The sequence below is a fragment of the Arctopsyche grandis genome, chromosome 8, assembly GCF_051622035.1.
Source record: "Arctopsyche grandis isolate Sample6627 chromosome 8, ASM5162203v2, whole genome shotgun sequence".
Lineage (NCBI taxonomy): Eukaryota > Metazoa > Arthropoda > Insecta > Trichoptera > Hydropsychidae > Arctopsyche > Arctopsyche grandis.
In genome coordinates, this window is record NC_135362.1 from 18,539,340 (window position 1) to 18,555,737 (window position 16,398).

The 16,398-nt window shown below is 32.7% G+C and overlaps 2 protein-coding genes across 3 annotated transcripts in view; one reads left to right on the top strand and one right to left on the bottom strand.

The window, feature by feature from the left end:
* crm (cramped chromatin regulator) overlaps positions 1-16,398 on the top strand; it is a 36,865-nt gene that overhangs the window by 19,002 nt on the left and 1,465 nt on the right. The window contains exons 3-11 of the mRNA XM_077437084.1: positions 12,575-12,788; positions 12,879-13,199; positions 13,279-13,485; positions 13,565-13,755; positions 13,850-14,450; positions 14,545-14,897; positions 14,988-15,212; positions 15,285-15,525; positions 15,611-16,374. Coding sequence (XP_077293210.1) covers positions 12,575-12,788; positions 12,879-13,199; positions 13,279-13,485; positions 13,565-13,755; positions 13,850-14,450; positions 14,545-14,897; positions 14,988-15,212; positions 15,285-15,525; positions 15,611-16,374 — 3,117 coding nt within the window. The remainder of the gene's footprint in view (positions 1-12,574; positions 12,789-12,878; positions 13,200-13,278; positions 13,486-13,564; positions 13,756-13,849; positions 14,451-14,544; positions 14,898-14,987; positions 15,213-15,284; positions 15,526-15,610; positions 16,375-16,398) is intronic.
* LOC143916158 (lipase 3-like) overlaps positions 1-16,398 on the bottom strand; it is a 22,537-nt gene continuing 6,139 nt past the window's right edge. Inside the window, exons 2-8 of one of the 2 annotated variants that reach the window (XM_077437095.1) lie at positions 3,836-3,938; positions 3,539-3,650; positions 3,212-3,449; positions 1,853-2,011; positions 1,436-1,517; positions 1,220-1,362; positions 1-216 (exon numbers count right to left, since the gene is read on the bottom strand). In XM_077437095.1, coding sequence (XP_077293221.1) covers positions 40-216; positions 1,220-1,362; positions 1,436-1,517; positions 1,853-2,011; positions 3,212-3,449; positions 3,539-3,650; positions 3,836-3,938 — 1,014 coding nt within the window. In that variant the 3' untranslated portion in view covers positions 1-39. Of the gene's footprint in view, positions 782-1,219; positions 1,363-1,435; positions 1,518-1,852; positions 2,012-3,211; positions 3,450-3,538; positions 3,651-3,736; positions 3,939-16,398 lie in introns of both variants that reach the window. The other variant, XM_077437094.1, reaches the window with a different exon arrangement.

The following is a 16,398-nucleotide window of genomic DNA, read 5'->3' on the forward strand; positions in this document are numbered from 1 at the left end:
GACATTTCACTGATAATTTTATCATTTTTATTTTTTAAATTAAATGCTTGATTTTGAAGTGATGCTGTTGAGCTTTTCCACAATATCTTTGTTGACCAAATCTCCGATATCTTTCGCTAAAATAAAATCCAAGTGAGTGAATTTGCGCCAAGAGATTTTTACACATTTAACTTGTCGATTGTTTCGTTTGGATTCATGCTGTAGCCTTTGAATATCCTGTATGGACATTAAATTAAATAAAAAACAAAAATCAATATTGGAAACATTAACGTGGCGTGGCGTTGGAGAAAATATAAATTATATCACGAGACTTTTAATATATTTATGATATACGTACACAAGGGTACATACAATATATTGTACATATGTGAAGCTGGAAATTAATGAAAATCAAAATGAAAACTTTTAAATATTTTTTTTTGTTTATTTACAATGATGAAAATTATAACTATATTATTTTGTACATGGTGTTTCTGTTTTATAGCACTCATGGGAAATGGTCTGTTGTAAAGGAGTGACTTCGGTATCAGGAACTGTTTTTGGAATGGTGAGCGTGTTCGTGTCATAATATTGTGGTGTTGTGAAGATTTTTAATTTTCGACACGTTTCTAATGGTTTTGTATGATATGTAATCTAATATTTTCAACATGTCCATGTTTACGTATTTGTGTACATCCTTTGCGTAAATATAATCAACGTGATTGAATTTTTTCCACCCAACTTTACGAACGGACATTAACGTGTTCGTATCTCGGTATATGTTCGCCAATTTATTTGTGTCCTGTAAATTACATAGGTATTATATAATTATATTAAAATCGTTTTATATGTGGTTATTTATTTTGCTATTGTTAGCTGATTCATAAAATTATTCTATTCTCATATATTTACGATAATAATTATTCACGACAGTCTTTTCCGGATAAGGTACAATTTCATGTATCATACATACATTATTTTATCGGGTAGAATAAAACGATTTTATATTATTGGATAAAAAATGATCAATTAAGTTTTTGTATCATAAATGATTTTTATTAACTGCGCGTTCCTTCGAAAGAACTTCCAAATCGTTTTATATTATTGTAATTTTACGCAATTATCAAATCGTGGAGCGCGCTTTTATAATTATTTGATTATATTCTTTGTGGAAAATTTCAACAGCGTAATGATTTGATAATTATCATGTTAGTACAATTAAAAGTATGTTTATATTTACGTTAACTGAAATTAGTTTGTCGTTTTCTGCGTAATAAATCACAACCGGTGCAACATTTATAGTTATATTGTAATCGGGTGGTTTTTCTGTTCCGTATCGTATCAAATTATCTTCTTTTCCATAATCGAATTTGGACAGAGTATCTAAAAAATATATAATTTACTTGTAGTCATATATTTTAATGTCTTTATTTTATAAATATCGTCATGAAAATACCTCTCGTAATGAGTTGTACGAAATGTTCCAATTGTTGTACGCCTATTGATTGAAATCTGTTGAAAATCACTGGGGATTTTTCCTGAAATATTTTAATATATTCGTTAAACTATGTATGTATTATATGAGCCGTTATATTTGAAAGTGGCGGATTTCCAATTTTCAGTTCCAAAAAAATTATTTCTGTTTGACTTAATTCACAAATTGTTATCATTTCTTTTAATTTGATATGTCCAGAATCTCGGAAAAGCAGAATAACGTATTACCACCAGTATTTTTAAATATTGTTAAACGCAAAGCATTATATTTAATGTTTTGCGAGATATTTTTCGAAATAAGGAAATTTGACTTATGGCACTTTCAATTATAACGGCTCATATGTAGATTGAATCTTTATTTTATAAGTAATTTACGCACCCAATCTACTTGTTCGTAATCTTCACCTACTAGTAAAAAAAATAACGCAAAACAAACATCATCAGCAGGTGTACTTGGACTACAAAATTGGCTAGCTAAATACTTTTGCAAATTTTTATTTAAAACTAATGCATTTATTCCAATCTTCTTCAGAAATTTCTGTAAAAAATAAAAAATAAATTATTGTTTTATTCGGGTACTTTTTTCATGTGTCGCAATATTTTCCTGTAAAATTAATAATAACTTTTTTATTGAACGAATTCATAGATACGTATGTAGGTGTTTTCCCCTTTAAATAGTTACAATAGGTGTCCTCAAACGGTGGAGAATTCCCCCAAGGGGGGGATTTTTTAGTTCGATGGGGGTGTATTGCTGAATCGCTAGGACTTTATATTACTAGCTTTCACGCTTTCTCATATACATTTTCACTTCACTAATAGATTAAATAAAGTAAAATATTGGTGAAATGTGCGGCGCGAATATTGACGTGTTTGAGCCAAAAGCCACAGCACATTATCAATGGAGAAGATAGGCTCAATGTAGATATCAATATAGATATCAGTGTGTTATTTGTATTGTTTTTATCCAATAAGTCTATAAAACCAAAAAAGTAGAAGCAAAAATTTCTGAATATTCATCCACAATACAAAGACAAGAAGAAAAGCTTTTTAGAACGCCATTGGAATATTCTTATATTTTAATGGGAGAATAACTTATAAAAAGCTTGTAAAAAAGGGGGGGAGGGGGAATATATTTTGAACAAAATATATTACATTTCACCTATAATATATAGGTGAAATGGAGAATGAAGGCAAAAAGGCTGGGATGATTTACAGGTATAGTATGATTTACAGAAATAGTACCTGTAAATCATCCCAGCCTTTTTCGCTTCATTCTCCTTTTCACCATTGTTCAGAATTTCGTATGAAAGTGTTAGATCAACTTATAAAGTCATTAAAAGTGTTGTAATTTCATTCAGTACGCATTTATATATTACTGGGTTTTTTACCCGGCTTCGCTCGGTTTTTGTAATATAAACAGCATAAACATGGCGAATCTAATAGTTAATATTAACTTGTATTTTTAATTAAATTTATTTGAATCGAAAATAATAATATTCAACCATATATCGATAATGTCGTCACAGAAACTTTGATTTGTTTTCGATGCTCCCAAATAAATATATTTAAATACATACCAAGTCTCTTTCGAAATTATATATTAGATATTCGTTCTCAGTGAGTCAGAATTAGTATATATTTTTTATTAAGTTTCATCTCAGTTGCTCCGTCGTTCAATGCTACTTGCGTTGCGTAATCGGCCCTAGATATTAATTGATTAATCAAGTACATGGCTTACAGGTAAATGCAATTTATCTACGAGTTGAACCAAAGGTCGCACGTTCGTCATGTATATCGCAGGTGCTAAAGCTATAAAAGACGCCATTTTCGACGCTAGGTCTGGTCTCGTGTTGCACATGATGATGTAAACAGTGGCTCCCAGCGAATATCCCATGTAGTGGATTTTATTAGCTTTGGTCGTCTTCAGGACACGATCTATCGATTCGGGTATATCGATGCTGCCGTGCTCATCCAAACTGTGGAAATTTCAATAATTATGATTGATTATATGTACATACAAGCTATCAAGATTTTGTACGTGCGTGGTGGTGGTGGTGGGTAATACCTGAAGTTCCAATAAGTAGCATCGCTCTTGGTTTTCGTCAGATGGGTTGCGTATTCGTTGAATCTCATGTTCGGTATCCAAACGTCGTAACCGGCGTCCGCGAGTATGAATCCTGGAATTCGACGCGTTCCGTTATGAAAGTGTGTTGAATGAGCTTGTTGTGTTTTGATTGGTTTTGACACATTCGATTGTACCCACCTATGCTTTTGTTCGGTCCCATGAGAAGAAAGTCTCTCGACGATGATATCATTCCGTGAACAAGCACGACCGGTGGTAAAAATGGGTTAAATTTCTTACCGTTGCGACCTCCAGGTATTCTGTACATTGTCAATATGTAGTTGTCGCTCGTTTGCACTTTGTACTCTTCGACAGGATATCCGCCGAATATTATCATCTCTGACTGTAAAATTTGGTTGCGTGTTAATTTTTTACTTTATTTGTGTAGTTTCGGGTCGTTGACTGACCCTGATTAAATCGCCGAAATTTTTTAAGGTTAATTTGTAATTATTTTAACATTTGATAGATTCACAAATGAGAAAATGAATAGGCTGTTGTGAAATTGTTTTTAATTGAGCTCTCCAAATTATCTGAATTACTTGGCGACCTTGTAAAAATGAAGTTTTGTATGATCTATTTATATATAGGTATAAATGTACATATGTATATACATGTACATTTACATTCAAAATTGTTTTTTTGATATATTTTTAATACGATTGTTTACAATAAAAATGTGATTCAATGATCGGCATGTTCCGTTTCAGGTACAATTGCATTAACATGCAATTACATATGTACATGCCATTTGGATTACGTTTTAAATAGTGATACGTATATAAAATATATATTATACATACATATGTGTATTATCAGGAAACTGTTCATTGAAAATATTGAACACTGAACCGTTGCCAACGGTTTCCGGAAACCGTATTTTTTTTTAATAATTGGTAAAATTCTGGAATCTGTCGGTATTTAAATTGAAAACTGTTTTTTAATAACAGTGTTTAATGATTCATATTATAGGCATGGCGAAAAGGCTAAAAATCGTATTTGATTATTTTATGAATGATTTTTGATTTATGAGTTCAATAAACGAAAAGGTTTCTGAGAAAAACATAAAATACCTCGATTCTCTAGAGTAAAAGTACTACTTCCGGTTCTGGTAAAAATATTCTTACATTATTTCTATCCGATTCAGTTAGCGGTTTGGGAGATAATTGAATTCAAAAACTTAAAAAAGAGGACACCTACAAGGGGAGGTACCATTTCCAGTCAACTTAATTTGAAAAAAAATTACGCCGTGTCGATAAGAATTTCAGTTACTAAGTTTCAGTTCCGATAGGATTAACGGTGTTCAAAAAATCCCCAAAATACACAGCCATATACATTTTTTCTAGATCATTAAAACGTGATCAGTGATCGATTCTGAGTTCGAATCAGTCAAAATCTCGAGTTCGAATTTTCGCACGATCACAAAACTTCATCTATTGTTACAACGTACATAGATAAAGTAATAAAGAATAATGAATTATTTTTTGTAAACACAACTAGAAATAAAATCTAGTTTTCATTTTTTATTGTAATTAAATACTGCAATTTGTGCCATGAATTTTATTATTAATAAATTAAATTTTTGAAGTTTGTGTGGATTTTATACTGACGTTAATGCGTTGTTTTGCCTTTTTATTATTACCATTTGAACACTCTTGAGGAAAAATCATCTCGCGTGATTCTAAATGTATGCACATATTTTATTATATGTATGTGGGTAATGCGTGTTATTAAAATGATTGAAATATGTATATAAACACTCAGATCTTGCATGTACATATGTACATTTATTGCGTAAGTAACGAGTTCAAATATTTGCTCTACATTTACCGAGGACAAAAATACTCGATGCGACCAAATCGACGACGACGGAGCTTTTCCGAGCATTTTCCGGAAATTCTATTATGAACCTTTTTACCTATGGATATATGTATATACATATAAATCGGTACGTCAATATTGTTGCTAATTACATATATCGTTCAGTTAATGTAACGAAGGAAATACATAACATACATGTGTATGTAGTTCGGGGTCACTGCTGTTATTATTTATATATCCAACTCATCATTAGTACAATTATTAATTTAAGGGCAATTTATTTACTTATCGTTTATCGTTTTAATAGTGATTATTTTGGGATCTTTACGTTGCATCAGTGCCAATGCGTTACGTAATAGATCATTTGAAAGCGGGGCGGTAAACTTAGGCTCAAATTGATGATGGTCATTGCATTATTTTGTAAAAATTCTTGATAAATGTTGTCTTTCAAATTGTGCAAACACATTTTAAAACACGTGAAATTCGATCGACCGTCACCTTCACTATTAGAGCGGCTCGAGGCGGTTCAACTTTTTCACGTTCATCGAACTTATTCGTATTATGCAATCGTTCAATGTCACACATTTTATTACAACTCGATTATAATCTCTTCCTGTGTGGCCTTTTTTTCTCTTTTTCATATATTGGTTTTTGTTTTTTTGCGTGTATTGCTTAATATTATGCAATAGTGCGAGGTTAACTTCGTACACGAATTCATAGATTATTCTTGACACATTGATAGTCCATGTTTGTATCTAATATAATTTGCAAACAGTACAAGTTGGAATTGTTTTTGTGAAAAGCTAAGAAATTTCCAGTTTTAAATAAATAGCACGACGAGGGAAGTGTATATTCCAACTTGCATTTTCGTTGACTCGTACATATATTTCGTGTGCGTGTTTTTAATTGGGATCAATTTTGATTCAAAACAAATCAATGATTGTGTGATTTTACTGTAATAGGAGTTGTTTGTGTGAAAATTGACCTTTCTCTTTCGAAGGCAGTGGTTTGAAATCGAGAGGACTTAATTGTTTTTTTTTTTTTTATTATTATTATTTATATTTCCCCCTGATGTCATTATAGGTTGCCCCGAGCGATATCTACGAGTATGGTATTAAACTTGTGCATATAAAATTTTGAAATCTTGATGGTTTTTATGCAATTTGATGGAGGGACCGTTTCAATAATGAGATCAGATAAATTGGCAAACTCTGATAGGAAACGAGTAACTTGGAGTACAAATACCCATGTCTGACCAGCAGCACTACAGATTATACTCGAAATAAATTCTTTTCCATCGAGGGTAACCCATGGGATCGAACCCGGCAATTTTTCGGTGGTTAGCATTAACGCAACCACTGAGCTATGCTGCTGGCTTATTTAATGAATTAACTAAGAATAAAGATTTCTGTTTAAGATAATTTGGCATGTGCATGTCAAATCATTGTTTAGTTAACAGATTAGCTCCTAATCTATCGCTTCCCTCGCAGCGAGAAGGAAACGATAGATACTAGAAATATAAATTTAAGTACATAGTATATGAGAAAAGTTGTATTCCTTCTAATGTAGGAATTAAAGCAAAATCAAAAGGTCTAATGGAAAAGTGCACATATTAGATATTAGATTTATTATTGGGGAATCGACACTTTTTACTTTATCTATGTATATATTATTTCGCATATTGCGATCACGCACACCACAATCCGCGAATACGGAACATCTGGCGCTCGAGTTCTCGTTGGTATGATAATCCACGTGGTAACTCTCGATGGATGGAATTTTTGGGTGCCAGATGTACACTTTGTGCCAGGGATCACTTTGTGCGGAACAATCACCAAACCAGTAACAATAGTTGAAGTTTTGTGATCATGTAAAAATTGGAAAAAAAATCGAGATTTTGACTGATTCCAACTCAGAATCACAATTTCATGCTTTTAAAAATGTATTATAAAAGTATAGTACATATGAATATCTAGTTTATTTGGAATTCAATCTATAGGTCAATTGAGCATAGGTCTACCTGCAATTTGAATAAGGATACCATTTCAAAAAAAATATTTTTGAGAATGTTCCGGAAATGTTTGGAATAGCTTCGCAGGTGAAAGTTCGAAGTAGTTTTCTTCGCGATTTTCCTCGTTCGTAGAATCAATTTTGCGATCACTTGGTTTTGTGAGTAAGCTGTCAGGTATTACACTAGTTGGATTGAAAACCACTGTCTGAAGTGAGGAATCTTTTTTGATTCAGCTGATAGAGCACGTGGTGCGGTGCAATGTGTGTCATACGGCAGGTTTTCCGGTGATTTTTTGATGCAAGTATGCTAACGACACGATCTCGTTTAGCACGTAGTGTGCCAAGGTCACAGTTACTCTCGATAGCATCATTTACTGTTTAGTTAGACATTTTCTAGGTTCTGCTACAAGTTTTGCAAACTTCTTCGCGGTGAATTCCGATGGTAATTGGAACAGTTGGCAAACAAAAGCGCAAAAACACTCGAGAATCGGTATTCGGCGCTAATCGCTTACGAACCGCTCAAATGCTTGCTTACTTACGCCGAAATTGTTAATTATTCTCAAATATATAATTATGTAGATTTTTTAGCGAGTATGTAATTGAGGTACTATTATTTAGTACAGTAAAAAATTTACTCTCTTTCCCGAAAACATTTTTTTATTTTGTCGTTTTTTTTGCAGTTACGTAACAGTTTAATTTTATATAGTTTAACCCTTTGAGTGCTGATGTCTTTTCTGTTGAAATCCCGCCACGCTGAATATTTTGCCAACATTTCCAACTAGAATTATTTAGAAATCCAATAGAAAGCTGGTATAAAAATTGTAATTAATCCAAACAAACCCTAGATAACGACCGCCGAGGATTTCAAGTTTTATAAAGGTGTGTTTAAACTCTAATATATCTTGCAACAAATTAAAATAAACAAAAGAAGTCGATTAATTAAAGTATTATATTTTTCCAAAATTAGTTCCATCACCTTCATTGCTGTTAAAATGTAATGCCCACAATCTAAATGCTAAACCGCAATCTAAAATATTCAGCAGTTGGGGATTTCCATCGAGAAATTCTACTATGGTTATAAATTCATAAATTCTGGTGTAAACTAGTCTTTATTGACACGAATTGCACGACCCATGTTCAATGCATTTTTTTCAATGCTACCTGGAAAGGCTTTAGCTGGTTGTATTCTTGTTTATTTTTTACTTAAAAAACAACGCCTATCGGCGTATTTCAGGCTCATCGACTCGTTGTCAAAACGCCGATCGGCGTTGGTCAGCATTCGAAGGGTTACACACTACCGAAACTTCTTTTGCATGTATTATATAATTTTTTTTTGAAAAATTAATAGAATTTTTTACACCATTTGTTTTAAATTCTACATATTATTTTAATACAGTACGGGAATGATTTTAGAATAGTTAATTGATTAGCATATTTTTATTTTATATATGTATTTCACTTTTACCATAGGTACCATAGGTTGCCCTGAAGGGACAACTATACCCAAACTTGTACTTAAAGCAGTATAACTCGATGGTTGCGTTAATGATAACCACTGAGAGAACCTGGGTTCGAGCCCTGCTTTGACCTCGATTGAAAATAATTTATTCAGAGTATTTCTGCAGTACTGCTAGTTAGACTTGGGTGACTTCAAGTCCATCGTTTCCTATCAGAGTTTGCCAATTTATCTGATTTCATTATTGAAACCGTTCCTCGTCAAGTTGGCACCGTGGTAAAAAATTGATTTAAAATAATATAAATAAATACATGTAGGTATTTTTAACAATAAAAAAATGGATTTGTTATGAATTTGCGAGAAACGGATAGGGCGATGCTGAATTTTTTTGGATCCATAATAACAATTAAGTTAGATAAAATGGCAAACTCTAACAGGAAGCAGTCGATTTGGATTTGATAACTATTCAGATCTTGCCAGTAGCGTATATAAATCGAATAATTAATCGATTCCGACCGGGCGTTACTTTAAATAAGGATATTGTTACTTGAAATCTTAGTAAAATGGCGACTTTTAGACGCTAAGCTTTGATTAAAATTAATTAAATTTTGTATTACTTTATTATTATTTTAGAAACACGTTTGTTTTATATTACACGTAACTGTAATTCGTTCTTGAAACCAGTCGCATAATTCGAATTTTATTTGTGCTGTAATAGAGGCGTTATGTGTTTATGTCAAATTATTATGCATCTCACAAAAATGTCGCCGTGATAGAATTTGCATTCGAATTTACAGTTAATTCATAATAATTTTATAATCCCGCGTCGAATTTGAATTATATTATTTATATATGTATGTATGTATATTATAAATATATTTGTGGATAGAACCGTTAGACATGGCATTTTATGCGATTGCGGAATTTTAGTATGAAAAGAGAGTAGTGTGGCCAAATCGAGGCGCGTCTGCGCGTTCTTATTTTACTTTTGATGCGCACATGACGACGCATTTAAAGGTAAAGTTCGATTAAATTATACAGAGTGAATTCAAATTGTATATACCGTTGTCATCAGAGCTTCTCTTGGTAGTTTCTTCACTGTTCCACTGCGAACTATGTGGTCCGATATGCACACCAACACACACATCACATTCGCTATTTTCATGTTTGCGATTTATTTACACAATAGTGTTTGATTAATAATTTATATATATATATATATATATACACACACACAGCACTTTGTTTTAAAGTTATTTTATGTTATTATTTATTGAGTTTATGATTTGGTTTCTTCATGTGTGGGAATCGTCGCAGTCTTTTTCCCTCGGCTAAATACGTGCTTCTGTGTATGTTGTCTTCGCTCGTCGAGGAGTTGAGCGTCATGTCGATGCAATTTTTAAGTTTCTTATTGTGTGCTGATTTATTTTTGCCGCTTTGGAAGGGTCGTTGTACCGGTTGGGTCCGGTTGAACTCGAAGTGGCGAAGGTGAGCGCGACAATAGTTGGAACCTTTGAGCTCGAGATGGTCCAGCGTATATCAAATCGGCGAGAAATGGTCGAAATTGATGTCAGACATGCGTGTCGGACCGCGACCATCTGACGCAGACGAGAGAGTCGTTCTTCGTTTTGTTGTTTATATTTTCGCCGGGCCACCCGGTTGACAATGGCGGCTAAAGTTCGCCGTTGTAGCTCCTTTTTCGGGGGTTTCCTGCATTTGGTTTCAGCCTAGACCTTTGAACTGTCGTGCCGAGCCTTGATACATTTCGCGAGTCGTTCGCACGGCCATTTGTCTTGGATTCGCGGAATAGTTCCATTCAAGGGACCCCCTGGCGGTGGTCAAATGTGCTCGACTTCAGTGCCACGAACGGTATGGTATGGTAATGCGATGGAAAGTAACCGTGAGTATCTTCAAAAGAAGTGATCGCCTGTGTGTGCCCAACGGTAAAAGTGTCCGATGTAATTGAGGTATGACGAAGAAGATGGAGATGAAGAAGAAGAAGAAGTAGTAGAAGAAGAAAAAAATGGAAATTTTTATATGTGTGCGAAGTTAACCGAAAGAATGTGGAGCTGTAAACAGATGGTCTTATTTTGAACCACATTAGAAAGGGCTCAAAAAATGATTTTCACATCATTTACCTTTAATGAACAAGATTGATTTTCGTTTCAAATGGCATGTGCGTATTTGAAAGAAAGTCTCAGGAATTATTAAAGTAGGTTAAATTTAAACTTGCTTTATAATGGGAGTGCTTGATTTGAAGCGCAAATGCCATGATTGGCAATTGAACTTTTAAGAATTTGTCTTATCAAATTTTCGCTTAAATTTTTTTACAATATTAATTTGATACACATGTAGGTAATTTTTCGTAAAAATTGAGATATTTTCAATTTAAGGTAGCGGTATGCTTATGGATTATTTTTCGCTTTTGTACGGATTTTTTGTGTACAAAGCGAATAGCAGATATTTTTAACTGTCATTGTGAAACAACAAACATGTAAATATGTATTTAAAATCGGTCCTTGAACGCTTTTTCGTTTTGAAATTTTTTACTATATGAACTGTATGTACGTATATATACAATATGTACATAAACGTACGTACGTACAAGAAAATGTTCTTTTAAATAAAAGGCCAATATAGATATATGTATATATTTCAATATTGAAATAAAAACTGCGAAAATGTAGTCATGTATGTAAGTACAATGTGAACAGGAAGTGCTTGTTTAAAATTATACCGAATGAAGTTTGACGTGTGATAATTCCGCAAAATGGAAGTAATAAAAATGCAAAATTAACTGCAACATTATATTGAATTTTCGAGAGCATTTTACTGCAGTCGAACACGTGCTGATCAATTATTCAATACGCATTTTAAGGTAGCTAAATTACTTATGACCGCATTAAGTACGCGTACAGAGGTGATCTACTAATCTAATCGAATAGTTAACGCCTTTAGGTATTTATTCCTTACTTAATCCTTCACCTACTTTGGTGACATCAAACTTGTTCGACAAAATTTGAATCTACATACTTCATACAACTCGTTTTTCCATCTCGGATATTTGTACCTTACTCTATCTGGAACGCAATCGCATTTATAATCATTCACAATTATAAACAAGGTTATTGAATCATACCTATGTAGATGCTAAGTGGTCTTTGTTGAATTTCAGAATTCCATATATGTACATAATATGTATTCACGAACGTGTTGTTAAATAAAGAAACAAAGGACAATTTAACGATTTTTTAGTACTGCCACTGTTTTTTTTTTATATTGTATATACCTATACATTTGAAAGTTTTTCTAAGAAGTTTGATACAAAATTTTTGTCAAATGAAAATTGAGTCAAATAATTACCTATTGGATATTTTTATTTTTTAAAATGGGAAACAATTTTTCAGCAAGTCGCTTTTTTCAAAAATACATCATTAATAATATAGTGAATGTTTGCAGAGTTGAAAAATGTCATTAAGTGAATATTTAAAGACAAAGAATATTATGTATTGTAATATTTCATTCGTTGACTTTCATTTTTATTTTATTTTTCAACTAGTCTTGTTTAATTTCTTCACTATTACGCTTGAGTTTTTTTTGTCACGATTTAGTCATAGCTTACATGTGTGCTTTTTCTATTATTGATTACATTTAAATAATGTGAACTATTTTTTTTTATTATTTTTAAACTTTAGATTCGATCGAAAACGGACGCGAATGTCGAGCCAGTGGAAGAATTACTCGGATCTTTAACAACCTATAATGGAATTCAACGAGGTGAATCCCCAGGACAAACAGTACGAACTAGTGCTCGTGTTTTTAAAAAAATGCGACAGGATTCATCGCAAACACAACCCACGACATCCAGTGTTTCTACGGTGCTTGATACATCCGAGAAAGACAAGAAAGGTTATTGCCCTCATTACCACGTTATTTTCCTCGTGTCGTACATAAAAATAATTTTTGTTGCAAAATTAAACTAATATTTTACATTTACAGATACAAAACACGAAACTTTGGAAAAAAATGAAGAAGAAAGTGGAATTTTACCTTTAAATGTACCAGGGTTAGTAAATAGACAACCTATAAGTACTGCTAAGCAACGAATGCCAAAGGCTCTTTGGTCTACGAGAGAAAAAAATCTTTTTTTCGAAGCATTAAACGAATATGGCAAAGATTTTGATTCAATAACGTCTTATATACATAACAAAATGAAAAAGAAAGGCGTTCCAGACAATATAACAAAAAATAAACATCAAGTCAGTCATTTTTATTATCGCACTTGGCAGAAAGTATCCAAGTATGTAAAGTTCGGCGATGGTAAGTTATAATGCAATTTAGAAATATGCTAAATCAAATAAAAAAAACTGGGCTTATTACTTATTTTTTATTGTTTTAGATGTGAAAAAAGTCGTACAGGAACTTTACGCCTTAATAAATTATGGAGAAATGAAGAAAAGGTTGGTTTCTGGAGTGGCTGCTCGTGCCATTCTTAGATTATCAGAATTGGTTTGGCATGGTGTGGTAGCTGTTCGCACAGGAGGACGTACTGTTCGCGTTCGCACTCCAATATGTCGTGCTTTACGTCGTCTTAATAAATTAGAAGGTTTGTTTTATTTAGTTTAAATATGATAGATCTGATTATGTAACAGTGTTACTTAATTTTTTTGTTTTTTTTTTAACAGAGTGGGAAGAAAATTTGCGGTTGCCGTCACGGGTGGTTGTTTGCCTTAATCCCCGTGATATGGAAGCTTGGTCTCGTGTACATGCTGCAGCACATAATCCGCGAGTTTTATTAGCTGTTGCTCCTTCCAGACGTCTCGCTCCAGTTCTGACTCTTCTCCAACGACGTTGGCTTATGCCGACAGATTTTGTTGTATCCTTATGATTTAGAATTTAAAAAATATTAAATCTTTAATGTGATTTTTAGTATTATCCCTAAATATTTTCCTTAATATCATTATTAATAGAGAGAATCACTAGTGGCATCTAGTGAAATCAAAGAAATCGATTTTTGTAATAGTGTAGAGCAGCAGATAAATTTGGTGCTTAATCCAAACACACAGAACACGTTGACCTTAAACAAATTACCCATATCTCCAAATATTCAAAGCAGTACAATTCATGATAGTAATTTAGATAATAAAAAGGATAAAAACTGTCCACCAAAGACTGACGAAATCATTGTTTTGGATGAAGATGGTGTGCAAAAAAGTAATGGAAAAGTTAGTAATTTAGAAAAAGATGAATGTGAAGAAGTTGAATTAAATTTAAATACAGTCGTTGAAGGCAAAATTAGAAACGAGGATTTGTCTTCATCAAAAAATGATGGAAATACTAAAAATGTGGATGGTTCAAAGAAAGAAGAAATTGAAAAAGATATTTCTTCGAATTTGTTATTAGAAAATTCTAAGGAATTGTTTCTCCATGTTGGTCCAAAGCCTGGAACCGATATAAACATACCAACGGTAAATGTTAGCGAGCATTTAACTAGTCATAGGATAAGCTTGTCTATATATCAAGAGCGACTTGGAACCGGTTCACTATGCACACAAAATCCAGCATATCATTGTAAGTTAACTTTAAGTTTCATGTATAATTATTTGAAATTAATGAAACTTGTATAATAATATTTATTGGAATTAAAATCTTATTTATTTTGTAGCTGGTGGATGTATTAAAGTAGGAGGTCGATTTAAAACTCATAAACGACAACGTAAAGACAGTGGTGATAATGATACCACAAAGAAACACAAAGTGGAGTCTGATAATTGGGATAAAAATGAAAATTTTAATATATTTGATGTTGATGAAACTGCTAATGATGGCATGAATGGCTCACTCATCGAGCATAGAAGCGATTCTATCCCTAAAGAGGTCATGAGCGACGAAAAGTCGATTGACGAGAAGGATTTTAATGATTTTAGGGACAAAGAAATATATTCGGAACACGAATATGAACACAATGAGACGGATGGTGAATGCGATGCGGCTGTAAAATCATTGAAATATCCAAAAGTAAATTTTATATGTATATTTTGTAAAATATTTTAATTATCGGTATAGAATTGAAAGAGTAGTTGATCGAATTTTTTTTTTATATTCTAGGTTGCATTAAAAGGGAAAGCAAAAAAGGAAAAAGAACCAAACGCTACAAATAATCGTGAATCAATTTCTAATAATGACAATGTTGATGAAAGTGGCAAACTTAGTAATACGTTTTCTGGTTTTATTAAAAAAAATTGGAATCGAGATTTGTTGATGGAGCAAATACAGAAAGGATGGAGTTGTTACGATGCTGGAGACTTAACGATTGGAGATCTGTATCTAATGGTAATATTTAATAATTTTTATTATAATTGTATCTGTACATTATGCGATCTATAAATAATTCGATTTTTACAGTTTGGTAATGAGTCCAAATTAGATATGAATTATTGGTGGGCAAAGGGCACACTACCAATTGGTGATGATATGATACAAAACACGAAACAATCAACAGAACCTTGTGATGTAACAACAAAGGAATCTGAGATTTCAAATAGCCAAAGTGTGGGTAACGAAGACAAAGGAAAAGTCAATAATCAAGATGGAACCCTGCAATCTATAATTATTTTAGAAAGTCACACAGATGATAATAGACAAGGTATGTAAATAAACATATGTAGTATATGTATGTATACATTATTAAAAAAAAATTACTTTATCGAAACTACTATTTTTTTTTTTAGAATCTGATGTTATGTCTCCCGATCCTAAACAAACATTATACTCTTGCGTTGAAGATGAGCCAAACATGACATCTTTAAATTTAGTCACAAAAATAGTTAATAATCCATGCTCAAGTTCTAATCAATCAGCTCAAGCGGTTTCCGATTCAAATTCATCAGCTGCACCTCTAGTTGTTAAACAGAGAGAACAAGTCGTCACATTAGCAACGAGATTGAAAAAACTTTTATCCTTATCTCAATTATACGCTAAAAAAGGGCCAACATCTTGTCTATGTGGACATGTTTGTAGTGGATTGCGTGGACGGAAGTCGTATTCAGGAAATGTGACTGATGTTAATGTTTCTGATGCGACAGGGCCTAAATTCCCTACCCAACGCGTTATAACTAAAGATAAGTTGAACGCGTTCAATAAAAAACAGCCAAGTGTAAATATTCAGGATCAACCTTCATCAAGTAAAAATGTTACCGGACCTTCTCATTATGGTCAAACGCCTACGATCACCTCGAAAATGTTTGATTTACAAGCAATCCCATCAAGAATTACAAAAAAAGTCGTCAAACCTAAATTTACAGTTATAGGTTCTGAATTGAAACCAGTTGATGATATTCCATCAACGTCTGATGAAAGTCCTATAATTTTAAATCCAAACAATGAAAACAATAGTGCTTCTCAAGAAGTGTTTCGGACTCCGTTTTCAAAATCAAATGTTACATCGAGGCTTCAACCTTATGGACAATCTCAACCAGCTAGGAATCAAATCGATGTTAGTTTTTTTTGTTTTGATATA